This window comes from Scyliorhinus torazame, chromosome 13 (genome assembly GCF_047496885.1).
Source record: "Scyliorhinus torazame isolate Kashiwa2021f chromosome 13, sScyTor2.1, whole genome shotgun sequence".
Classification (NCBI taxonomy): Eukaryota; Metazoa; Chordata; class Chondrichthyes; order Carcharhiniformes; family Scyliorhinidae; genus Scyliorhinus; species Scyliorhinus torazame.
Genome location: NC_092719.1, coordinates 223,995,680 through 224,022,973, shown reverse-complemented (window position 1 = coordinate 224,022,973; position 27,294 = coordinate 223,995,680). Strand labels below are relative to the sequence as shown.

The 27,294-nt window shown below is 47.6% G+C and overlaps 1 protein-coding gene across 2 annotated transcripts; it reads right to left on the bottom strand.

Annotated features, from left to right (window-relative positions):
* Nucleotides 1-308: 308 nt before the first annotated feature.
* LOC140388638 (zinc finger X-linked protein ZXDB-like) lies at nucleotides 309-26,018 on the bottom strand. 2 transcript variants are annotated; one of them, XM_072473096.1, is made up of 10 exons: nucleotides 24,991-26,008; nucleotides 21,577-21,729; nucleotides 20,999-21,077; nucleotides 20,209-20,339; nucleotides 18,985-19,155; nucleotides 16,226-16,896; nucleotides 11,246-11,330; nucleotides 8,942-9,102; nucleotides 6,474-6,575; nucleotides 309-1,861 (listed from the first exon to the last, which is right to left on the bottom strand). In XM_072473096.1, exons 1-10 carry the CDS (start codon nucleotides 25,949-25,951, stop codon nucleotides 1,778-1,780), a joined length of 2,598 nt encoding a protein of 865 aa, XP_072329197.1. In that variant the 5' UTR covers nucleotides 25,952-26,008; the 3' UTR covers nucleotides 309-1,777. The 2 variants fall into 2 exon arrangements, with proteins under 2 accessions (XP_072329197.1, XP_072329199.1); XM_072473098.1 differs by lacking the exons at nucleotides 309-1,861; nucleotides 8,942-9,102 and having other exon boundaries at nucleotides 6,468-6,575; nucleotides 24,991-26,018.
* Nucleotides 26,019-27,294: the final 1,276 nt, after the last annotated feature.

Sequence of the window (27,294 nt, the reverse complement as noted above, 5' to 3'; positions counted from 1 at the left end):
TGAAGGGTTAGAGAGAACGGGCAGGATGGTGGAGTTAAGGCCAGGATGAGATCAGCCGTGATCGAATGGCGGAGCAGACTTGATGGGCCAAATGGTCTAATTCTGCTGCGATATGTTATGAACTTAAACAGTATTACGTCAGACCATTTATACTAAATGCTTAGTTTGCTGTAACAACAAAACTAATCAAAGGCCAGCTCAGGCGGAAGTGACCAGTATGACTGTGCACAAAGGCTTATTTTGCAATGAACGCTTGGGACTACGAAAAAGGTTTAACGACCGGGAAAAGATCAATAACTGGAGACAAGTGCCAAAATTCCATTTATTTTTGTTAATATAAATCTGCTGCCTTGCCTGAGTTTGGGCCACGCTGCTTCAACCCTCAACACAGACAAACAAATTATAGGAAGTTTGAAGTTTCAAAATCTTAAGCATTAACCAGGCCATTAAGTAGTTTTAACACTTGCAGTTGTACACAGAAGTGTCAGAATCGCAAAAGTCGGAATGGGACTGATCGAGGCGAGAGATGGGGGGTGCGGAGGGGGGAATTTTTTCCCTCCCTGTCCCAATAGTGAAAATTAAAAGTTGTCAGAGTCCATTTCTCTTCTCAATGAGATTTGATGCTCAGTAAATGCACAACATGTCTCCCAGCCCAACCCTACATCTCACTGCTCTTTCATGGTGCGTAATGTATCCACAGGCGTAGAAATGAGTGCAAATTCAATCATTCCTGCTCACTCAAAATCTCCTTTCACGCAAATATTCTTTAGAAATGTACAAAAGAATAAATAAATATACATACTGTACAATATAAAAACATTTAAAATATACATATTTAAACCAGTTAAGGAGGCGGGGTTTGTGGTGACGAGCTTTCACAGCAGAAGGTTCACGTTCCCTGACAAAACATCCAGAGAGCAGAGAATGACGAGACAAACTTTAGACACGTTCGTCAAGACTCACTCACTCATAGTAACATGTAATCCAAGCATCCCGGTTACGGTGTGGTCATTCTCATGCAAGCCCACACCAGCCAACACCGGGAGGCCAGATGAGGGGCATTAATGACCGCCAGGGATCACCAGAGGCAGGCAGTTTACACACTGATGTCGATGATAATCCATTCTTAGAATACAGTTCTGGATTCCTTGGAATCGGACTTGGGAGGAGGCTCAATAGATTTTAGTTTCAAAATCTCAACAGTGAGAAGTCTCTGTATCCCGTGCACACTGCGGTACAGTAAAGCCATTTAGAGATTTGACAGCTCTGATCGGAACAGCAGGAATCAGACACTATCCAGTTTTATTGAGCTGCTGTAAGCCATCCCCAGTTGATCCCAGGCCACCTCTTTAAGGCAGATGTAGGAAGGAATGGAAAAGTTCACTGCACACCTCTGAGACCACAGTTAAGCTTTGTTGTCTTGACAGCTACATGTGTTACCCTCATGTTAACTTCAGAATTGCTGCCTTTTCCCAGAAGCTGCAATTCTAAAAGTGGAGGCTAAATCTTCAGCTTGAGGTGCTAGGTCTCTCCTCATTCCTCCAGCAGCAGACATCCCCTAAGCTGCTGATTCCAGGCGGCCAAAATTCAAAGCTCCCCCTCAGACTCTGGGCGTGGAGTCGCAGCTTGCGTTCTTCAGGAAATTACACTTTCAGAAGTACAGTGAAACCTCTGTGATTTCCAGCATTGGGCCAGTCGGAATCTCCCAGCTCCTGGGTTGTGTCTGGCTTTGTAAAAAGTGCAAATTTCATCAGCTGGACCCGAGTCGTATTGTCAGTTACTCCAAGTCCTGGAGATTTATCGTGCTTCCAGTAAACTGGGAATTGCCAGTACTGTCATCCTCCACTGATGGATGAGGCTCCTGTAAGGATGAAACGAAACATCAGTTAGTAACACTAACCCTACACCTAAAGCAAGACGCACATTTATACAGCACCCAAAACTTAAGAGGCTGGGCTTCTTTTGCCAGAAGGACCCTTTTGAGTTGCGGGGAGAAGGTGGGAGAATGGCACTGGGCCCATTGCCCACTTGGAGAGATGGCATAGACATGATGGGCCGAATGGCCTCCTCCTGTGCTGTAACCATTGTATGACTGTGAAGGGAAGGCGGAGGAATATCCTAACCAGAGTCTTTTAAATTGTGAATGGGTTCGATAAAGGAAGTGTCTCTACTTCCAGCGAGTCAAAAATTAGGGGCCATAAATATAAGATGGTCAATAATAAATGCAAGAGGAATTCAGCAGTAAGTCTTTACGCAGAGTGTGGAAGTCACCACCAGGCAGAGTGATTGCAGTGAATAACAGAGATATAATTAAGGGGGAAGCTAGGTTAGCAGACGATGCGGACAGGAATCCAATAGAAGGGTAACGTGTGATAAAGTAGGGTGGGAGGAGACTCTTCCGAAGCAGAAACACCAGCTCAGACAAACTGGGGCGAAGGCCGTTTCTGTGATGCAGATTGTGAAATCCCTTCCCCCACAAGAAAACAATAGTGAAATGACCTGTTAACCTGCTTTTTGACATGGCCAAACGCTGGCCATAGGATGGCAAGAACATTGGCTCTTTAAGTCATGGTATGAGGCTCTGAAGGTCACATCAGCAGCCAATGTCTTCAAAACATCATCCAAAGGATGGCGATTCCATCAGTGACAGGCCAGATTAACAACTAAACCACCTTCGAGTGGAGTCAAATCCAAAAATCCTTCCGATGAAGGGGCATACAGATCCCCACTAAATCCCACTGGATCCCTGGAGCAAGGAGGCAACATAGTCCAATGGTTCTGGTATTGGACTGCTAATCCAGAGGCCCGGACAAAAGATCCAGAGACACAAGTGCAAATCGCACCTGCTGAAAAAGATACATTCAACTAATGCTGGTCTCAGTAATGGTGAGCATGAAACTATCAGATTGTCATAAAAACCCATCTAATTCATGGATGTTCTTCAGGGAAAGAAATTCCCCATCTGATGTAATTCCAGCTCTCTTTTCAGGGGGAATTCGAGATGGGCAACAAATGCTGCCCTCATCAGCTTCTCATGCGGGAATTTTTAAAAAGCCATTTAGCTGTACCCAATGGGAATAAAAAAGGGGCAGGTCAGATGGCATCGGATATGACAAAGACACACCTGGCCCTGCCAACACTGCACATTTCCCGTCCTCATGGAGAAGGTTCCTCACTGTCAACAGGGGTGGTAGCAGGGGATTGGAGAGTGGCGAATGTCGTGCCCCTGTTCAAAAAAGGGACTAGGGATAACCCTGGGAATTATAAGCCAGTTAGCCTTACTTCGGTGGTAGGCAAAGTAATGGAAAGGGTACTGAAGGATAGGATTTCTGAGCATCTGGAAAGATACTGCTTGATTAGGGATAGTCAGCACGGATTTGTGAGGGGTAGGACTTGCCTTACAAATCTTATTGAATTCTTTGAGGTGACGACCAAGCATGTGGATGAAGGTAAAGCAGTGGATGTAGTGTACATGGATTTTAGTAAGGCATTTGATAAAGTTCCCCATGGTAGGCTTATGCAGAAAGTAAGGAGGCATGGGATAGTGGGAAATTTGGCCAGTTGGATAACGAACTGGCTAACCGATAGAAGTCAGAGAGTGGTGGTGGATGGCAAATATTCAGCCTGGATCCCAGTTACCAGTGGCGTACCGCAGGGATCAGTTCTGGGTCCTCTGCTGTTTGTGATTTTCATTAATGACTTGGATGAGGGAGTTGAAGGGTGGGTCAGTAAATTTGCAGACGATACGAAGATTGGTGGAGTTGTGGATAGTGAGGAGGGCTGTTGTCGGCTGCAAAGAGACATAGATAGGATGCAGAGCTGGGCTGAGAAGTGGCAGATGGAGTTTAACCCTGAAAAGTGTGAGGTTGTCCATTTTGGAAGGACAAATATGAATGCGGAATACAGGGTTAACGGTAGAGTTCTTGGCAATGTGGAGGAGCAGAGAGATCTTGGGGTCTATGTTCATACATCTTTGAAAGTTGCCACTCAAGTGGATAGAGCTGTGAAGAAGGCCTATGGTGTGCTCGCGTTCATTAACAGAGGGATTGAATTTAAGAGCCGTGAGGTGATGATGCAGCTGTACAAAACTTTGGTAAGGCCACATTTGGAGTACTGTGTACAGTTCTGGTCGCCTCATTTTAGGAAGGATGTGGAAGCTTTGGAAAAGGTGCAAAGAAGATTTACCAGGATGTTGCCTGGAATGGAGAGTAGGTCTTACGAGGAAAGGTTGAGGGTGCTAGGCCTTTTCTCATTAGAACGGAGAAGGATGAGGGGCGACATGATAGAGGTTTATAAGATGATCAGGGGAATAGATAGAGTAAACAGTCAGAGACTTTTTCCCCGGGTGGAACAAACCATTACAAGGGGACATAAATTTAAGGTGAAAGGTGGAAGATATAGGAGGGATATCAGAGGTAGGTTCTTTACCCAGAGAGTAGCGGGGGCATGGAATGCACTGCCTGTGGAAGTAGTTGAGTCGGAAACATTAGGGACCTTCAAGCAGCTATTGGATAGGTACATGGATTACGGTTAAATGATATAGTGTAGATTTATTTGTTCTCAAGGGCAGCACGGTAGCATTGTGGATAGCACAATTGCTTCACAGCTCCAGGGTCCCAGGTTCGATTCCGGCTTGGGTCACTGTCTGTGCGGAGTCTGCACGTCCTCCCCGTGTCTGCGTGGGTTTCCTCCGGTTTCCTCCCTTGGTGTTGGGTGGAGGTGTTGAGTTTGGGTAGGGTGCTCTTTCCAAGAGCCGGTGCAGACTCAAAGGGCCGAATGGCCTCCTTCTGCACTGTAAATTTAATGATAATCTATGATTAATCTAGGACAAAGGTTCGGCGCGGCATCGTGGGCCGAAGGGCCTGTTCTGTGCTGTATTTTCCATGTTCCATGGGCATCCTGTCATCAATGATGGGGTACCCATCACACCACAAGGCCAAGTCCGAAGCATTCGCAAACATCTTCATCCAGAATTGCTGATTGGATGATCCAGTGTGGCCTCTTCCTGAGGAGATGTCAGTCTTCAGTCAATCTGATTCATTTCAGGGGTTATCAAGGAACGGCTAAATACCCAAAAGCCCTCGAGAGGCTGGTAGTGAGCTGCCTTTTTGAACCACCGCAATCCATGCTCAGTTTGAGTTCCTCCAGTGTCACTCAGCTCCTGACCTCATTACAGCCTTCTTCCAAAACTTGGACGGCACGGTGGCACAGTGGTTAGCACTGCTGCCTCACAGCACCAGGGCCCGGGTTCTATTCCAGCCTCGGGTGACTGTTTGTGTGGGTTTGGCACATTCTCCTCGTGTCTGAGTGGGTTTCTTCCGGGTGCTCCGGTTTCATAGAACATACAGTGCAGAAGGAGGCCATTCGGCCCATCGAGTCTGCACCGACCCACTTAAGCCCTCACTTCCACCCTATCCCCGTAACCCAATAACCCCTCCTAACCTTTTTGGTCACTGAGGGCAATTTATCATGGCCAATCCACCTAACCTGTATGTCTTTGGACTGTGGGAGGAAACCGGAGCGCCCGGAGGAAACCCACGCACACACGGGGAGGGCGTGCAGACTCCGCACAGACAGTGACCCAGCAGGGAATCGAACCTGGGACCCTGGCGCTGTGAAGGCACAATGCTAATCACTTGAGCTACCGTGCTGCCCGTTTCCTACCACAATCCAAAGATGTGCAGGTTAGGCATGGTTACGGGTATAGGACAGGGGAGTGGGCCTCGGTAGGGTGCTCTTTCAGAGGGTCGGTACAGTCTTGATGGGCCAAACGATTTAATTCTGCACTGTAGGGATTCTATGGACAAGAGTTGAACGCATTTGACTGAGTGTATGGCATCAAGGAGCCCTGTCAAAATGAAGTCAATGGAAATGATGGGGATATGTAACATGCTCAGAGATATAAGCAGAGTGATGGATTTCTATGGTTGTCAATACTCAAAAGACCAAAAGCAGAAACAGTTATGCACGGTGGATCACAGAGTAATCTGGCTGAAACTCCTGAAGCTATTTCAAGGGCATGAAAGCAGATCAGGTAAGGCTTTAGATTAATGAGCCATGAGGACCCATTTCAAAATCAAGATATTGAAGCCATTTGGCCCATTCTGTCTGTTCTGACTCCTTGAACAAGCTATTCAATCAATCTCACTCCCTGCTCTGTCCTCTTAGCCCTGCATGTTTCCCCTTTTGAGTATTTATTCAATCCCATTGAATGTTACTACTGAATGTGCTTCCATTGACTACCCATTCAGATTTCCGATCACAGCTCATTACATGATCATTACTCCCCTCCTGTGCTCTCCAATCTACCTTCTCCTGGTTACTGTCCCTGGAAACAGTTTCTCCTTATTCTCCCAAAACCCTCCTGATTTTCAATACCAGATCACTCCCATTAACCCTTCTGTTAATCTCTTTGCTCTAAGAGAGGAATCCTAGAGAAGGTTTGATGAAGTAACATCTAAGTAGAGTGGTACCTGTAGAATATTGACAGGAAGATCAACAGTGAGCTGTGAATGGGATGTCGTAGACTGTGCCGTGAGCTGGAAGGCCAGATCCCCATCTCCCGACGGGTCATCCTAAAATGAAATGTTTAATAATGTACATCAGAAGGTAGAAACTGATGGAAGGTGGTCATTCAGCCTATTCACCAAAAACAATCCCGACAGTTCCCATCATAGCAGTCGGCCACTTCTGGAATAATGGCAAGGTTTTGTCCCCACAATTCGACATGCGTTGATCATGGTCAGCGGAGAATCTCCACACCAGCCCTAGATTTGTCCACCCTCGGTTTAAAGTAGTGTCCCATCTGTTATGTAAATGGACAGCGAAGGCAACAGCAACTCCAAGTCCAAACACACAGGCTGCGAAGTTGCTTAACCTGTCAAACAACATACCCTCCAGTCTGTGCCCTACTGACCGATCTACTAGCCAGAGGAAACAGCCTTTCACCGTTTACTCTTTCAAATCCTTTCCCAAAGTTGGAATCCTCAATTTCATCTCCCTTGATAGTCTCTATTCCAGTAATAAGTTCGCTATTTGAAAAGCCCCCCTTCACTGATGCCTTTCCACGGGTTTAATTATAAATGGTGTAAATAAACTCATCATTTTCAACTAAAAAGATCAAACATCAAGCTGCAGCTGACTGAATTAGTCATTTGAGAACATCGAAGGAGGGACTCCAGACAGCAGTATCAAAAATAACACATGAAACATTTAAAGGAGTTACCCCTCCCACAGAACAGAGGTTACTCCTCCCACAGTCAGTAAACTCCCAAAGGCCCATTAAAAATCCATTAGACAGCAGCCTGGCACCTGGTTATGATCAGCTGTCATATTGTGAATTTAAGGCACTGTTATAATATATATTTTGATGCTAGATTAAGAACGGTTAATGAAAATTCATTGCCGTATAGTAGCATTACGACTGCCAAACCTGGAGACACATTCGGAATGTTTTATTTAAGTCTACTCTACAGATGATGATCTTCCTCGGGCTCATGTCTATGATACTGTTACACTGGAGTGCACAGGGGCATTACTAATGGGTCTAGCTGGCCCATCCCACTTCTTCCTGTAGCTCAATCCTCCTAGCCCAGGATCCTCTCAGAGCAGCTCAATCCCAACCTACAGGTGTCAAACTGCCTCCTGCAACCATCTTCTGCCCTTCTATCATCACCAGTTCCGGGTATGAGGAGCCCATGGATATCTTTATTAAGACTGTCTCTCAGGATGCCTGGACCCTTCTGTCCTGACTCCTGCAATGTTGTAATTTTTCCATCTCCCCCTCATGGTTAACTCTTTGTCAAAGTCCTCTCCTCTTCCCTCACAGCCACCTTGTCCTTATTCTCACAAACAATTCACACCTGCAGCTACCATCAACACCCCTCTCCTCAAAAGAAATCTTTAACTGCCTCAGTCACTCAAAATGCTCGGTCAGAAAACCGGCTACTTTAAATAGTCCAGTGAAATTCTGGCCAAAATGGACAACCACACGGTTTACAACAATATACTCCATCTGCCATGGTTTGCCCAGTGACATTCCGTCTCTCACCCTTTACAGATTCTATCCTCCTCACAACTGCTTGCCCCACCTTTATATCAGGAAATTTGGCTCCAATATAGTCCTGCTACCGAAGTCATTAGTGTAAAGTGTAACTAGTTAAGGCCCCAGCACCAATCTTTGCAGCACTCCACTGGTTTTCAGTTTACCAACAGAAAAATGACCCATTTATCCCCAATTGATTTCCTGTCAGTCAATCCTCTAATCATTCTAATATGTCACCTCCAGCATCATGAGCTTTAACCTTGAGCAGTAACCTTTAATGCGGCACCTTACTGATCACCTTTCAGAAATATATTCAGCAGCTGAGTATCCATAACCCTCTGGGGCAGGGAATGCCAAAGATTCACAACATCCCGAGTGAAGATATTTCTCCTTATCCCAGTCCGAAGCAACTGACCCTTTATCCAAGGTCGAGCCCATGTTGTATATTGCTCAACCTGGGGAACAACCTTTCAGTGTCTACCCTGCCAAGCCCCTTCAGAATCACGTTCCTTTCAATGGGATCACCTCTCAATCTTCCAAACTCCACAGTACATAGACCATGTGCACAGATTTTCATCCCAGAAACCAATCCAGCAATCTTCGCTGTGCTGCCTCCAAAGACAGGTTCATCCTCCTTAGTAATGGAGACCAAAACTGCAGAGTACTCAGCAAAATTCCATACAATTGGAGTAAGGCTTCCCTACCTCTGTACTCCAAGCTCTTCGCAATAAAGGCCTGTGTGAAGTTTTTGCTTTTAAACATAACGACTGCATGTTTCTTTACGAGTTCCAAAAATGAAGCTGTTCGTGGACATTACTGAAAGTAGGCCTTTAAACCAAGCTGAGACACAAGATGTTGTATTGAACACTGATGCTTGCAGCCACTAGCAAGTCCTACCTGCAATAGCTGCGCCTGGACGTAGGTACTCGGGTCACGGATAGTCAGGCCACCAGTGGGCATTATAACATTACCGAAGCGACAATTCTGGCTCACAGCAGTGGATGGCGTGGACTGTCCCCTGTTGGCTTTCTTCCTTTGTCCAGCACCGTTGGTACTCTCTTAAAATGGGACAAAATATGATCAATGTGAGTTAGCACCGAGGGAGCAGAGAGGGGGAGGGAGCAGGCAGTGGAAAAGAGAAAAGTAAAAGGAACTTTTGCACATTTTCTCACAGCCCCTCATTTACAACTCCCAACCCAGCATGTTTCTGACGATAACTACTCCGTAAAAGCCAGTGCATTTCCACAGGAGGATAAAGGACAATGTGTCGGTTATGCTTTTCCCAAGTCAGAAGGTCGTGGGAGACTTACAAGTCATTCACGGCACAGAAAGGGGCCATTTGGCCCATTGAGTCCATGCTGGCTCCCATGGTGCAATCCAGTGAGCCCCACTCGAACCGTGCAAGATTATTCTCTGCTTCCACCACCCCTGTCTGCACCAACGGGGCCGAGGTGGAGATGGTTGATAGCTTCAAATTCCTAGGTGTGTACATCACCAACAATCTGTCCTGGTCCACCCACATCGCCGCTACCACCAAGAAAGCACAACAGTGCCTAAACTTCCTCAGGAAACTAAGGAAATTCGGCATGTCCCCATTGACTCTTACCAACTTTTACAGATGCACCATAGAAAGCATCCTATGGGGCTGCATCACAGCCTGGTATGGCAACTGCTCGGCCCAAGACCGCAAGAAACTACAGAGTCGTGAACACCGCCCAGTCCATCACACGAACCCATCTCCCATCCATTGACTCCATCTACACCTCCCGCTGCCTGGGGAAAGTGGGCAGCATAATCAAAGGCCCCTCCCATCCGGCTTACTCGCTCTTCCAACTTCTTCCATCGGGCAGAAGATACAAGTTTGAGAACACGCACGAACAGATTCAAAAACAGCTTCTTCCCCACTGTTACCAGACTCCTAAATGACCCTCTTATGGACTGATCTAATCTCTTCACACATCTTCTCTACTGAGCAGTACTGAATCCAAGGCTTCACCCGATGCCTGTGTCTATGTATTTACATTGTGTATTTTACGTTTGCCCTATTATGTATTTTCTCTTCTTGTACAGCATGATCTGTTTGAGCTCGCAGAAAAATACTTTTCACTGTCCCTCAGTACACATGACAAGAAACATATCCAATCCTCAGTCAGTGTATGTTCAAGACAGAAGTTGATTGATTTCTAGATATTAAAAATATCGAGGTATATGGGGGTAGTGCGTGAAAATGTTGTTGGGTCGAAGTTCACCCATGATCTAGTTGAATGGTGGAGCAGACTCGAGGGCCGAATGGGTAACTCCTGCTCCCTACGTCAGAGAAATGTTTTGCTGAAGGGGTGAGACATTAAACTGAGGTCTCATCTGTCCTCACTGTTGCTAGTTAAGCAACGTCTTGATTTTAAAATTCCCATCCTTATTTTCAAATCTCTCCAAGACCTTGTCTGACTTAATCTCTGACATCTTCTCCAACCTACAAGGTATCCACACCTATCAGATTTTGACCCCTTATCTCCATCATTTCTCCACTGGTGTCCACACCTTCACCCATCAGGACCCCAAGCTCTGGAATTCCTCCCTAAACAATTCCACCTCTTTTGCCTTCTTAAGATGCCCCTCTCGAGCGTCTCGAGTCAGGGTTTTGGAGCACAGAAAGAGGCCCTTTGTCCATCGTGTCTGCGCTGGCCATCAAGCACTTATCTGTTCTAATTGAGGGGCTCAGTATCAGATTTTGTTCGGTGAAGCATCTTGTTGTATTTCACAATCCCATGGCTAATTCAGAGAAATTCTGGGGCGTTCTCCCTCTTCTTCTGGCCAATATTTACCCCCCCCTCAATCTACATCACTGAATGTCATTTACTCATTGCTGTTTGCGGGAGTTTGCTTTGCATCAACAGACGGCCACCGTTCCTATGTTACAACAATAATGGCTGTAGAGGATTTCAGGACATCCGCAGGTTATGAGAGGCACGGTATAAATGCAAGACTTTCTTTCCAAAAGTGAAGCTTTAATCAACTCACGCAGGCAGCACTCATTGGGCAGCACGAGTCGTGATCCCAAGCTACCTTCTTACCAGGTGATGTGTGTGGGGCTCAGGGAGGTGACAAATGGAATGGACAAAGAAAAGCTACAAATACACCCAGTAGACATAGAACCAGAGAAAGCATCATATCCTCAGTCAACTTTGAAAGGGCAGTCCTTACCTGCGTTACCTCCAACTCCCTTTTGTTTCCTCTTCTTAGCAAGCTGAATAGCCCTGTAGTCTGTCCGAGCTGATCCCCCGCTTTCCTAGATAACACTTCATTAATTAGTTTAAAGCAAAGCAAACAGCATGCACAGACAGAGTAAGCACTCAATGGCAGCAAAGGTACATGTGCTGAGAAACAGCTTTTAATAATAACAGTTCTATAATTTCAGGACTGGCTTTATTTGTTGTGCTGCTTCTGACGCTTTAAGCTATGAATCCTAATGTTGTGAGTTCAAGCTCGACTACAAGCAAGAAGCAGCCTGCTCTGACATTAGCGAGGTTGTGGCTGATCTACAAACTAATTCCATAGATCCCTCCATATCAAAACCTTTGGTTAACAAATATCTATCAATCTCAGTTATAAAATTTATAACCTATCTAGCATCAAGTGCACTTCAGAGTTCCAAACTGAAGGAAATAAACTTGCATTACACATAGCCTGCATCGATAAACGTGCTGAATGAATCTTTGTACGTCATAATGACTTTATGACAATAACTCATTACATGAAATAACGTCTCTTCTCCCTTTTGTCCTCTGATTACTGGCCGGTGGAAACTTTTCGCCCAATCTACTCATCAGAGCCTCTTGACGTTGAACATTTCTGGTCGATATCCACACAAGCATCTCCACTCCAAGAAGAACAATCACAGTTTCTCCAGCCTCTGTCCAAATTCCTTCAATCCGGCTAAAATCATTCGGGTAAAAATGGTTGTTGCAATGTTGCATAACCAAGCCTCTGACATAAGACAGCCGTTCACATCCAAGGAATTGCTGTGGAATCGCTGCTATTCGATAGCTAAAACCAGCAGACAATTCACACATCAACTTGCTTTCCTGAATCAGTTTGGATGATGCCCATCAGGACAACTCCATCCTGCCACAAGAACTATGCACCTGTTTAAATAATTCTCCAAGATCTTTCACATTCACTTAAAACAGGTCATTGGGAGCACTTAATATCTTAAATGCTAAAGGTGAAAGGGGTGCCAAGTTAAGCCCCCACTCCTCAAATAGTGCAGTCTGTGATTAGGAAGTTCCTCCTGCCCCTCTAATGTCTCAGCTCGAGGGAGGATATCAACAAGCTTTGGCCTGAAATCGATCTAACCAGAGTCAGTGAACTGGCGTCCTGGGATCTTCCTCCATTGAAGCCAACTTTCAGGAACATAGGAATAGGAGTAGGCCATTCAGCCCATCGAGACTGTTCTGCCATTTAATATGGCCATGGCTGATTGAACACTTCGTGCCTTTCAGACACGCTCTGCCCATAACCTTCTACGTCATTGTTCATCATTTTTCTACCAGTCATTTTGTGCCACAGGTGCTGACTGGAGTCTATTTGGCCACAGGAGGCATCACCACTGATTGAGCCCTCACCAGACAGGTGTATTTCCTGGCAGTGTTGGCTTGTGACCTCCACCCAGATTGTGGGACTCAGCACAGAATGGGCATCTATTCTGCTAACTAGATTCTGACAGCGCAGGAAGCTACCATGTCTATGCTGCCTCTTGCAAAGGGCTATCCAGCTAGTCCCACTCTGTCCTTTCTGAGCAGAACTACAAATCTTCCCCCTTTTTAAGCGTATATACATTTCCCTTTTGGGGGGGCACATCGTAACAACTCGTTTTGTCTATACTTAAGAATTTGGGGCTGAGAGATGCTCTTTTTTTTACTTGTTTTCAGCCTCCAGTAGTCTGAGAGTTTCCTTCTGTGTCTCTAGGTGAGGCGAGTGCAACTTTCTATTAGTTTAACTGTGTAAATTATTCACTAATTGGCTAATGAAGTAAATGTGGTTGGGTAGAAATGGCAGTGCTGGTGGTGTGCAGTGACTGCAGCATCTGTGGAATGCACTTCAATCCTGAACAATGCAGAAAAAGTTTGCAGATTAGGCAACTTGGGCTCAGAGTTGCTGAGCTGGAGTCTGAGTTGCAGATATTACAGGACATCAGGGAGGAGGCGATTTACCTGGACACTTTGTTCCAGGAGGGAGTCACGCCCCTTAGGTTAGGCAGAACATCAGAGTTGGTCTGTGGCAGGAGGACTGCGGGTCAGGCAGGTTTGGCCAATCAGCATGTCGTGATGGAGGAGCTTCAGCCCTTGCTTTATCCAACAGGCCCGAGTTGCTTGCTATCCGTGTGGATGGCGAGGACTGCAAGGTGGATGAGGAGTTTAACCATGGTGAAGCCATTCAAGCAGGGGAAGCCATGAGGAATGTGGCAGTGATAGGAGACAGCATAGTCGGGGCACAGATACTGTTCTCTGCAGTTGAGAACGCGAGTCCAGGCGTCTGTGTTGCCTGCCCGATGCCAGGGTTCAGGATATCTGCTCAGGACTGGAGAGCAACTTGGGTAACGATGAAAAATGATAAAGGCAGATCAGATGTGACTTGCAGGAGTGGTGTACAGGCCAACAGTACCCACATGCTAGGATTCAATACAAAGGAAGAAATATTGGAAAAAAGCAAATTACTGCGGATGCTGGAATCTGAAACAAAGAGAAAATTCTGGAAAATCTCAGCAGGTCTCTCAGCATCTGTCGGGAGAGAAAAGAGCTAACGTTTCGAGTCCGATGACTCTTTGTCAAAGCTACTGGAAACTTGTCAGAATGGTCTGGCAATAATGATGGGTGTTTTAAATCTCTGCAGCCTTGTTGAGGTCATAAAATGTTTTTGGGATAGATTCTTAGAACAGCACCAGAGAAAGCAAGCTTACTAGACTTGGTATTGTGCAAAAATTCACAATATTTCATTAATGTCCTTATAGTGAAGTAGCGGTCATAATATGCTTGAATTTTACATTAGTTTGAGGGAGAGAAGAGTGGATCTAAGACTAGTATTTTAAATTTAAATAAGGGTAATTCTGAGGGCATGAAAGCAGAGCTAGCAAAAGTTACATTTGCAAATTAGACTACGGGATAGGTCAATAGAGATGCAGTGGCAGACATTTAAGGGGGTATCTCAGAACACACAAAATAAACATTTTAACGAGAAAGGAAAATTCCACGGCGAGAATCCACCATCGTGGCTAATTAAAAAAGTTAAAGACAATATCAAACTTAAAGAAAAAGCATATAATTGTGCAAGAAAGGGTGGCAGGTCAGAATATAAAATTGGACAAGATATAAAAAACAGCAAAGAGTGACAAAGATTAATAAGGAAGGAAAAATTAGAGTACAAGAGAAAGCTAACTAGAAATATAAAGACAGATAGTAAGATCTCTAAAGATATTTTAAAAACCAGAGTGAGCGTTGGTCCTGTAGAAATTCCTATAGGAATGAATAAAGAGATGTCAGATTATCAGTCTTCTCTATAGAGGATACCAGTAACATCACCAAAATAGCTGTAAATCAGGAATTGGAAAGGAGGGAGGAACTCCAGAAAATTACAATCACCAAGGAAGTGGCACTGAGCAAATTGTTGGGAACTGCGGGGGGGAAATTCCAGGGATACTGATGGACTTTATCCTAGGGTCTTAAAAAAGTGGCTAATGAGATACTTGACACATTGGTTTTAATTTTCCATAATTGTCTAGATTCAGGGAAGGTTCAATTAGATTGGAAGATACCAAATGTAACTCCTTTATTCAAAGGAGGGATGGTGGTGGTGGGGGGGGATGGTGGTGGTGGTGGTGGGGGGGGGGGGGAAAGAGTCAGAAAACAGGAAACTACAGGTCAGTTAGCTTAACACCTGTAATAGGAAAATGTGAGATGCTATTGTTAAAGATATTATAGCAGGGCACTTAGATAAATTCAAGGCAGAGTCAACATGGTCTTGTGAAAGGGAAATCATGTTTTACCAATTTATTTGAAGAGTGTGCTGTGGTTTAAGGGGAACCGGTAGATGCGCTGTTCTTCCATTTCCAGAAAGCTTTGAGAAGGTGCCTCATCAAAGTTTATTACGGAAAGTAAAAGCTCATGGTGTGGGGGGGGGGGGGGGGGGGGGCATGGATAGAAGATTGGCTAGCTAGCAGGAAAGAGAGTAGGCATAGTTGGGTCTTTTTCAGGTTGGCAAGATGTAACGAGTGGTGTACCACAAGGATCGGTGCTGGGTCCTCAACTTTTTGCAATTCACATAAATGACATGGATAAAGGAACCGAAGGCATGATTGGTAAATTTGTTGATGACACATAGATAGGTAGGAAAGGAAGTTGTGAAGAGGACTTAAGGAGGCTACAAAGGGATAGATGGCTTCTGTGAGTGAACACAGATCTAGCAAATGGAATATAATTTGGGAAAATGTGAAAATGACCATTCTCGCAGGAATAAAAAGCGCAGTTCAGAGAAGGTTTACTCGACTAATATATGGAATGGGCTGGCTGTCTTACCAGGAAAGGCTTGGATAGGTTAGGCTTGTATCAGCTGGAGTTTAGAAGAGTAAAGGCAACTTGATTGAAACATAAATGATCCTGAGAGTTATTGACAGGGTGGATGTGGAGAGGATGTTTCCTCTTGCAAGAGAATCTAGAACTCGGGGTCACTGTTTGGGGACAGAGGTAAGAATTTCCTTTTCATTCGGAAGAGAGAGAGAGTGTTTGAATATTTTTAAGGCAGAGAGAGGTATCTAGATTCTTGATAAGGGGTGAAAGGTTATCGGGGCGAGGAGGAAGCGGGAATGTGGGGTTGAGGTTACAATCTGATCAGCCACTGATCTTATTGAGCGGTGAAGCAGACTGGAAAGGCGAGTGGCCTCCTCTGCTCCTAATTCATACATTCTCGTGCGAGTGGGTTAGTTGAACAATTAACTTATTCACTTCCTGAACTCGTAAACCTTCCATTTCAATGAGACTCGAATTGCACAACACTTTGCAACACAGAGGTAGGCCATTCAGTCCGACTAGTCGAGGCTGGTGCTTATACTCCACACTAACCTCTTCCCAACCCTGCTCAATCTCATCCCATCAGCACAACTGTCTAAACAATTGAACAGTTATTACCTACCAGAAAGGGGCAGCAGGGCACCATGTTTAATTCTAGTTCTTTCTGTGCGCTAAAGTTGCCAGCCGGAGGGTTTAAATTGGAGAAGACAAACTGGGTGACCACCTTGCCCGTCTCCTGCTGGCTCATCATATCGGACACACTCAGCATGTGATGTTCCACTTTAGTTGGGGTTAACAGTTCTGGCACGTGGCTGCCCCCCAGGCTGCTGGAAGGGGTCAGTGCCCCACTGGATGAGAAACCCTGCAGTTCCTGACAGGCTCCCGCAGATCGCATCGACAAGGAACTCAAGGACCCCAGTGGTTCCGTACTGACTGGCTGCACACCGTCCAAGTTCAAGCTAGTTTGCTGCAAGACGCCCGTGGTGAGGCCCAGGTTGCTGTCTATGGTGTGCGACATATCCGTGGTAGCTACGATAAGAGGGTCTGAGGCTTGCACCATGGGGTTGCTGTTAACAGAAACTGCCCCTCCAAGAGTGGACCCCACAGATGCAGCGTCAATTGTCAGGATTCCAGAGCTGACAAGCGATATGTCTGGCGAGATGCTGACTGGATTGACAGGGACGGTGGTGAAGAGCGAGGCAATGTCCACGTTGCTGAGGTCGCCTTGGCTCGGACTGGTCAGTTCGCTGCTTGGGGTCAAGGAGCCCGTCATCTCCAGCTGGGAGAACAAATCTGAAACAGAGATGTTCAGAAAATCTATCAATTCAGAGCAGGCGCTACCAATTCTACTTAAAACCGCAGAAACACAGTGTGGGTGGAGGCTACTTTAACCATCGTTACCTGTGCTAACTCTTTGGTAAAGCAATCCAACCTGTCCACTCCCCTGAACTTTCCCCACAGCCCTGCAACTATCTCCTTTTCAAGTATTTATCCAGCTCCCCTCGAAAGTTGCTGTCCAGGCAGTGAATTCCAGATTACACTGCGTAAAAATATTCTGAAACCCGCCCTGGTGCTTTTCCTAATTATCTTAGACTTGTTTCCTTCGAATTTTGGACTGTCCAATAACTGGAAATAGTTTATCTTTATTTACACAAACAAATCCGTCAGGATTTTCTCTATCAAACTAGTCAAATCCAGAGAGGGATGTGTCGTGGCCAACAACCTGTATTCGTATAGCACGTTCAACAGAGTTAAATATCCCAAGGTGCTTCACAGGAGTGTCCAAACAGGTGGCCAAAATACCTGGTCAAAGACGTAGGTTTTAAGGAGAGATTTGGAGGAGAATGAAGTAAAGAGAATTAGTAGAGGAGGCAAGATCACGGAGAGATTTGAAAAAGGATGAGCATTTTAAAATTGAACATTGCCTGACAAGACAACGCACGTCAACAAACAGGACGTGACTAACAAACTGGACTTGGTGCAAGTTGTCAGCTAGAGTTTATGGTCAGTGGAAGATGGGAAGTGAGCAAGACAGGTGTTGGAATAGTCTCGAGGTAAAGAGGTCATGGATGAGAGTTTTAGCAGTGGATGGGCTATGACAGAAGCAGGGTCAGGCCACGTTATGGAGATGGGTGTCGGTAGTCTTGATAATGAAGGGTCAGAGCACAACACCAAAGCGAACGGTTTGGTTCAGATTTAGCCTGTTGCCAGGGAGAGGGATGGAGTGGGTGGCTAAATCAACAGAATTTACAGTGCAGAAGGAGGCCATTTGGCCCATCGAGTCTGCACCGGCTCTTGGAAAGAGCAGCCTACCTAAGCCCACCCTCCATCTTATCCCCGTAACCCCACCTAACCTTTTTGGACACTCAGGGCAATTTAGCATGGCCAATCCACCTAGCCTGCACAGCTTTGGACTGTGGGAGGAAACCCACGCAGACACGGGGAGAACGTGTAGACTCCGCCCAGACAGTGACCCAAGCCGGGAATCGAACCTGGGACCCTGGAGCTGTGAAGCAACCGTGCTACCCACTCTGCTACCGTGCTGCCCCATTAAGAAGCCCAATTGTCTCACATGCTCATATGGGGGACAGACAGGGAGGTGGATTTGAGACCAGGAAGAGATCAGCCATGATTTGATTGAATGGTGGAACAGGCTCAAAGGGCTGAATTGCCGAGTCTGCTCCTAATTCCTACGTACCGAAACGTAACATTATTAAGCAGGAGCTAATTCCAGATATTACATTCCAGCCAACACTGACAGGTGTAACCACAGCCATCCACAGTGTGAAAAGTAGGACAGCCACAAGAAAACATCGCTTCTGCACCCAGGTACAGAAACATTGCTGATAGGATTGTTGGGAGAAAGGAGAGGCAGGAGCCCACAATGCTTCAAAAATCACCTGACTGGGATAGCCCATTGTTAGGGTGTCCACTCAAACAGGCCAGCGGGAGGATAAAGTTCCTATAATCCTGCACTGCCCAGGGCAGCACGGTAGCACAAGTAGCTAGCACTGTGGCTTCACAGCGGCAGGGTCCCAGGTTCGATTCCCCGCTGGGTCACTGTGTGTGCATTCTCCTAGTGTCTGCGTGGGTTTCCTCCGGGTGCTCCGGTTTCCCCCCACAGACCAAATCCCTCCATGGTCTTTCCTCCTCTGCTAATTCTCCAGGTTAGGTGGACTGGCCATGCTAAATTGCCCTTAGTGTCCAAAAATGTTAGATGGGGTTATTGGGTTACGGAGATAGGGTGGAAGTGAGGCCTGAAGTGGGTCAGTGCAGACTCGATGGGCCGAATGGCCTCCTTCGGCACTGTCTGTTCTAGCCAAGACCAGTAAATGTTGCCACTGTTGTAAGTAGAGATCGAGCGAGTCAAGGTGACCATACCGGGGCTGATATTGTGCTGCTTCATCATGTGGGTCTTGATGCTGTGCTTAGAATTGAAGAGCTTGCTGCAGTTGGAGAGAGGGCAGCGAGTTTTCACCTTGTCTGCATCCTCTAGGTGTTTCTTGGAGTGGATGTACAAGCTGCTCCGTGCTGAGAACCTGGCTTCACAACCTGAGCACATGGGAAACTTGCATTATGTAAAGACAACAATTCATTCTCGAAAAACGCCCCACACCTCCAATATCTTCATCTGAACAAATACAAAATACAGAATGTATACATGCAGAAAACGTACAATTGTATAAATACAGAAAATATCTAATGTACAGCACAGAAACAGGCCTTCCACCCAGGTCAGTGTTTAGACTCCAAATGAGTCTCCTCCAATCCCTCATCAGTGACTAGCTTAGGTTTACACTCCCACTAGCCCACAACTGGAACCGTCGTTTGTACATCCACCATGTCATTACCTAGAGTAAGGAGCCCAACCCGTTCATTTTCTCCGGGTGGCTCGAGCCCCTCAGTGCTGACACCACTTTTGCAATCCTTTCTCCAATGCTTCGTAACATTTTCCCAATTCAACTTGTGATCTTTTGGGGGAATAAATTATTACTCCTAAAATAATTTGATGGCAGAGGAAAGAACATTACTGTACTGTCAATATGTTGTGTGACAATGTGTGACCCAACTCAGCTGTTACACCTGGGACTTGAAACCCAAGAATCTGTTATAAAATTTAGGAATTTGAGGATGGTGGAGGCCGGCCTATATTTATATAGCACCTATTGCTGTACAGACCAGCATGGCAGGCATTAGGAAGCAGCTGGGACTCGGTGGGATTGCAATCTCACCAGTAGGAAGATTAGGTTGAAGAGTCCCAACTAACCTACCGATTCGAGCAACTAACCTACCGAGGGAACGCTGCACTGTCAGAGGTGCTGTTGCTTGGGTGAGATGTTAAATTGTGCCTTGTCTGCCCACTCAGGTGGATAGAAAAGATTCCCAGCAGATTCTTCCCAATGTCCTGGCCGATATTTGCCTCAACAGCTTTAGCCAGCAGGCAACTGGAGAGAACTCCATCACACACCTGCTTCGAGTCTCACCTGTGTTCACGTGACTGACTGGTAACCTTTTCGTTCTGCCCTACCCAGCACTCAGTTGCTCTTTTACTATCAAGGAGCTAAAGTACAACTCCTGTACCTACACAGACTAGCTGGGACGCACCTTCGACAGGACAAACAAACGGCCTAGTACCGAGGTGAGTGATGCTGTGCCCTTTCAGGTGCTCCGCCCTGGTGAATGATTTGCCGCAGCCATCCACAGGGCAGACAAACCTCCGATCATCTTCGTGGGTCCTAGAGGAAATAAAACAAACTGTTTTAGTCACGTTGCAACTTCAGGCTATGAAAGTACTGCACCAGGAAAGCCGGCACAGTTTATTTTGAGAGCTGGGTAAGGTACTAAAGGTCACACATGAGGAAAGCTCCAAGGCTGCGAAGGGTAAAAGAGAAGAGGGAAAATAACAATAGCGACTAGATAACAGGCTAGTTTTAGAAACAGGAAGCTGTTCAGCCCCGAAACCTGTTCACCATTCCTTACATCATGGCTGATCTGAATAACATTTTAAAACATTTAAGTTCTGACAGAAAGAGAAGACGGGGGCATTTCACCATTTCGAGATCCTGGGAATGAAATGAGAAGTTTAAAGCGTACGAGTGAGGGGGCCATCTGTCTAATCGTGTGTCAGCCGCAGCTCAGCAGCCAGCACTGTTTTGAAAAGCAGGGAAATTCTCCCCAATGCCTTGGCCAACATCACGATAAACAAATCATCTGCTCATTATCGCACTGCTGTTTGTGGGTCCTCTGTACAAACTGTGTTGCTGTGTTTCTCACATTACAACAGCCACCACACGGTGTTAAATTTCAATTGGTAAATTGCAGCTTCGCACACCCAGACTGATGGAAACAAAATCCCCCTGGAGACCAACACTGATTTTGGGGCTTTCTAGTTTACCTTTTGTGTCGTAGTAATTTTGACATGCAGGTGAATGACCAGCCACAGCCATCGAAGTCACATATAAAGGGTCTTTCACCTGCACAAGAAAGATTGTCCTTTTAAAAATCTGCGGCGACAATTATTCCAGTTGAGCTCAGAAATTTTACAGCATTCCAACCAAGTTAAAACGTTAACACCCAGCGGTGGTGATACAAAACTGGGAAAGCATCCTCATAGCACTCAATGCACCAAACACGCAAGACTGAGGAAGTGTATGCATTCTGCATCTGTCTGCGACTACAGTAGTCTCCAGTCGAGTAACAGGAACAGTCACCAGGCTGCAACAGGAAAAGGCCGTTCCAATTTCAGGAAATTGTAAATGTATCCACACAAAGGGAGGAGCTGCAAAGCTTCCCGTCTCTGAAAACAGGAGCTGTTTTGACATTACAGTGACTCCACTGTAAACATCAAAACTTACAGCTGAACAGGCTATTTTAAACAGTCCTGTCACCAACACTTAACCACAGTGAGATTTCCTTTAAGAGCTCGAGAGAAGAAATCTTGGCTGAACCGGACTGCCCCACTTATCAGCCTACCCGTGTGGCTTCTCAGGTGAATCTTCAAGCGGCAGGCTTTGTCGTAACGTTTGTCACAGCCTGGGAAGGAACAGATGAAGTGCTCCTGATCTCGGAAGTGGGAGCGGTTGTGAGATCCGAGGGCACTGATGGTAATGAACGTCTTCTCGCAACCTGCAACAGAGAATGAGTTTTGCCAGCTTTAAAACAAAACACACACATGGCCATCTCCTCAACCTCCAGATATTGGTCTGCATTAATAATGCAAAAACAAAACAAGTGTCCATTTATGTGTCAATAGAACGGCAATGAATCCTAGACCTGCAGCAGTATGGGAACTCCCCACACTATCCACGGGTAGCCTTGTGTCTGGACCATGGTCATAATGCCCGTGTGTCTCCACCTATCACTTTAACCAAGCTGTGTCAAACTTGTGTTCCCTTGAAGTGCTACGGAGAACTGTCACATTGTTGTTGAAAAACTAGCTTGTCTGGACAACTAAAGCCACCAATCAAGTCGGTCTACTGTCCTTCAACATCAGAGAGGCTGACTGGCTTCTGCATGTAATAAAAACTGATATGTTGTCTTGTGTTATGCTTCAGGTTGATGACTTTTTGTTCTGATGAAAGGTGATTGATCTCAGACGTTGACCATTTCTACCCTGCCCAGATGTGGCCACACCTGCTGAATATTTGCAGCATCTACAGTACAGCCTTGGGTCTCTCTGTGATTTATCATTCTAATGTTACAAGCAAATCAACAAAGAACAAAGAAATGTACAGCACAGGAACAGGCCCTTCGGCCCTCCAAGCCCGTGCCGACCATGCTGCCCGACTAAACTACAATCTTCTACACTTCCGGGGTCCCTATCCCTCTATTCCCATCCTATTCATGTATTTGTCAAGATGCCCCTTAAATGTCACTATCGTCCCTGCTTCCACCACCTCCTCCGGCAGCGAGTACCAGGCACCCACTACCCTCTGTGTAAAAAAAATCCGTTGCAGAAAATTCAACCCAATTCTTCCCACCATAACGTCCCATTCCTTTCTCTCTCCCTCGTGTTTGTCGGGCCTCCCTCTAAATGTCTCGATACTCTTCACCACAACCACTCCCTGTGGGAGCGAGTTCCACATTCTCACCCCTCTCTGGGTAAAGAATCTTCTAAATTCCTGATTAGATTTATTAGTGGCTGTTGTATTGCCCCTACAAATGGAAACATCATCTCCATCTTCACCGTTAAAAAAAAGCTGAGGTGCCGGGTTAAACAGGGCAGCTTCCAACCTGTACTGAATAGAGCCATGAATATTTCCTCTCCAATTTCATGTCCAATTCTAACTAATTCCCATAGGAGAGGTTTTCACGACAGGATATCATTCAGCTCATCGTGTCGGTGCTTTGAAAGTTGTGCAACTGCCCTGTTTTCTGCCCCACCTCCAAAGAATCCAGTCATTTTTCTCCCTTCAAACACATATCCAATTGCCTTATTGTGGATGCTCGGAGGGGACCCCTGCTGCCAACTGAGAACATCAAAACAGAGGAGGCCCCTTGCGCCTGTTCTGCATGGTAGATCTGTGACCAAATTCCCAACTTTGCCTTCAATAGTTCAAGCTGAGAAAATTCTATCAGTCTCAGAGCTAAAACGAACAATTGATCCTACTGCCAATTGCCTCTGGTGGAAGGGAGTTCCAATATTGTACGTGTGTAGAGTACCTTCCTATTTAAATTCCTGAAAATCTCAATCAGCAGTAATATTTTTTCTATCTCCCTTAAGATATTCCCCTTAACGCCCTGAAAGCATTGACCAAATCACCCCTTAACTCTCTCAATTCCAGGACAACTTGGTTTGTTTAATCGCTCCTTGTAATTTAACACTTGGGAGCTCAATGAACTTTCCTTCCGAGGGCAATACCTCCTTGTGAAAGTATACTGTGAGTTTGTCATCGTACAGATAGAATTATGGGTTCTGAAAGAATTAAGGAACAGGAGGATAGAGCAGGAAGATGGGTTTAAATAGATCAGCCACAATTTTCTTAAAAGACCCCAAGACAGAGGAGCAGAATTAGGCCATTCGGCCCATCGAGTAGGTTCTGCCATTCAATAAGATGACTGATCTGATATAATCCTCAACTTTCCTTCCTTATCCCCACGATCCTTGGTTCCCTTACTGATTAAAAATCTATCTCAGCCTTGAACATAAACGCAGCCTCGACAGCTCTCTGCGGTAAAGAATTCCACAGATTCACTACCCTCAGAGAAGAAATCCCCCTCCATCGCTGTCTTAAACGAGCAATTCCTTACTCTGAGATTATGCCCTCTGGCCCTAGGCTCTCCCACGAGAGGAAACAACCTCTCATTTTCTACCCTGTCAAACCCCCCGAGAATCCGCTATATCTCAATAAGGTTGCATCAGTCTTCTAAACTCCAATGACTACAGGCCCAACCTACTCAAACGAATGGCCAAATACAGCCCCTGCTACTTACGTTCTATCATTGCAGAGACTTTTATTTCTTTGTATTTTAGCCCTCTGGATATAACGGCCAGCATTCCTTCAGCCTTTTTGATTATTTTCTTTATGACATGATCTCCGTACCTGGATGACCCAGGTCTCTCTGAATCTCCAATGTTTTAAACTTTTCACCAGTTTGAAATTCTCCTGTTCTATTGTGATAGAGTGGATGAGCACACATTGAAATCCGTTTGTCCATTCACTTAATCTATTCATGATTTTGCAATTTGATGGACCCATCCACACTGTGCACAATGTTGCCTATCTTTGTGTCACTGGAAAACTTTGATGTATGACTCCTCCCCATCAACTATCTTGCTAATAAAGGTGAACAGATGAAGCACCAAACGCAGGTTCTTTGTGCCACACCCAGTTGAAGTGCCCATATCCTCCTTCATTCATTCAACCCGTGGACTTCAGACCTTAAATTATGAGAGATTATACAAATTAGGCAAATTTTCTCTAGAATTTACAAGGTTAAGGGGTGATCTGATCAAAGTCTTCAAGACATTAAAAGGAAAAGACAGGGTAAAGATAAAGTATTTCCACTGGTTGGAGATTCTAAAACTTGGGGGCACAGTCCGTTCAGGAGAGATGTTAGTAAGCACTTCTTCACTCAAACGGCAGTAGAGGTTTGGAACTCTCTCCCACAAACAGTAATTGATGCATGATCAGTTGTTAATTTTAAATCGGAGATAGACTTTTGTAAAGCAAAGATATTAAGGAGTTTAAAGGCCAAAGGCAGGAGGCCTCAGATCTGCCGCGATCTCACTGAATGGCCTACTCCTGTTCCCGCCTTCCAAACCAGATCAATAATTCCACTGAATTCAACATTAGCGAACAGTCTATTGTGGGGTACTTTATCGAGTGTCTTCTGCCGCCCCTCCCCCCCTGCGACAGTCCGTGACCGGGTTTGGCTCCGGCTTACCCGGCACGTCGCACTTGTAGGGCCGCTGGGGCTCGAAGTGGCTGCGCCGGTGGCCGCTGAGCTTGAGGGCGGTGGCGAAGGGCTGCGAGCAGACCTCGCAGACGAAGGCCAGCTCCTGGACGTGGGCCTTCATGTGGGCCTTGAGGTTGTAGACGGTGGTGAAGCGCTTGCCGCAGCGCTCGGCCTGGCAGCCGAAGGGCCGCAGCTTGCCGTGCGAGTGCAGGTGGCGCTTGAGCTTGTAGGAGGTGGTGAAGGCCCACTCGCAGCCGGGCACGCTGCAGCGGAAAGGCCGCGGGCTGTGCGACAGCAGGTGCACCTTCAGCCGGTGCTTCTTGTCAAAGGCCTCCCGGCAGTTGTGCTCGGGGCACGGGTACAGGGCAGGGCCCGAGGCTTTGGCACCGCGGCCCAGGCCTTCGGACAGCTTCATCAGCACATCCCCGCTCTCGGTTAGAATCAGGTCCCCGTAGGAGGCGCCCGGGGCCGGGCCACCCCCGCACTCGAGGCCCAGGCTGCCCGCCTCCTGCAGGCCCGGCTCGGGCTCCGGCTCGGGGTAGGCCGCGGCCTGGGGCTGGCCTGCGCTCGGCGCCGCCTCCCCGGCTCCCGGGCCGGCCAGGATCAGGAGGCCGTTCTCGATGCGGACCAGCAGGTTGCGGTTGTTGATGGTGATGGTGCCGGAGAGGCCGGCGGGCGAGGCGGGGGGCCCGGGGACAGGGGGAGGCCGGGCGGGGGGAGCCGGGCGCGGCGGCGGGGCCTCGGCACCGGGGCCCACAGTCAGCCCCAGGCCGGGCCCCGCGCCGCCCGCCTCCAGCTCGGCCTCGCCGCCCAGGCTCAGCAGCACCAAGATGTCGGGCTCGGCCCGCCCGCGGCCCTCCGCCTCCTCCGCTCCGTGTGGCTGTGCGCGCCGCAGCTGCTGGTACTCGAGGCCCAGGCTCGGGCCCGGGCCCGGCCCCTGCGGATCCATCCCCGGTCTCCCCGCGGCTCCGGCGGGAAAGGGCGGCGCAAACCCGGAGCGGAGCGCAGCCCGTCCGGATCCGGATCAGAAACCGGGGAAACCCGGAGCGGAGCGCAGCCCGTCCGGATCCGGATCAGAAACCGGGAAAACCCGGAGCGGAGCGCAGCCCGTCCGGATCCGGATCAGAAACCGGGAAAACCCGGAGCGGAGCGCAGCCCGTCCGGATCCGGATCAGAAACCGGGAAAACCCGGAGCGGAGCGCAGCCCGTCCGGATCCGGATCAGAAACCGGGAAAACCCGGAGCGGAGCGCAGCCCGTCCGGATCCGGATCAGAAACCGGGAAAACCCGGAGCGGAGCGCAGCCCGTCCGGATCCGGATCAGAAACCGGAAAACCCGGAGCGGAGCGCAGCCCGTCCGGATCCGGATCAGAAACCGGGAAAACCCGGAGCGGAGCGCAGCCCGTCCGGATCCGGATCAGAAACCGGGAAAACCCGGAGCGCAGCCCGTCCGGATCCGGATCAGAAACCGGGAAAACCCGGAGCGGAGCCCAACCCATCCGATCAGTAACCGGGAAAACCCGGAGCGGAGCCCAGCCCGTCCGGATCCGGATCAGAAACCGGGAAAACCCGGAGCGGAGCGCAGCACGTCCGGATCTGGATCAGAAACCGGGAAAACCCGGAGCGGAGCATAGCACGTCCGGATCTGGATCAGAAACCGGGAAAACCCGGAGTGGAGCCCAGCGCGCCCGGATCAGGATCAGAAACCGGGAAAACCCGGAGCGGAGCCCAGCCCGCCCGGATCAGGATCAGAAACCGGGGAAACCCGGAGCGGAGCCCAGCCCATCCGGATCAGAAACCGGGAAAACCCGGAGCGGAGCCCAACCCACCCGATCAGTAACCGGGAAAACCCGGAGCGGAGGCCAGTCCGCCCGGATCCAGATCAGAAACCGGGAAAACCCGGAGCCCAGCCCATCCGGATCAGAAACCGGGAAAACCCGGAGTTGAGCCCAGCCCGCCCGGATCTGGATCAGAAACCGGGGAAACCCGGAGTGGAGACCAGCCCGCCTGGATCCGGATCAGAAACCGGGAAAACCCAGAGCGGAGCCAGCCCGTCCAGATCAGAAACCAGGCATCTGAAAAACATGGAGTTGAGCACAGCCTATCCGGATTAGAAATCCGGCATTGGGAAAACCCGGAACCGAGCTAATTTTGATCCGATCAGAAACCGGGCATCGGGAAAACATGGAGTGGAGCGTATCCAGATCAGAAACCGGCCATTAGGAAATCCTGCAGCGGAGCCCGCCTTGATCCGGATCAGAAACAGGGCAATGGGGAAAAATGGAGTGGAGCTG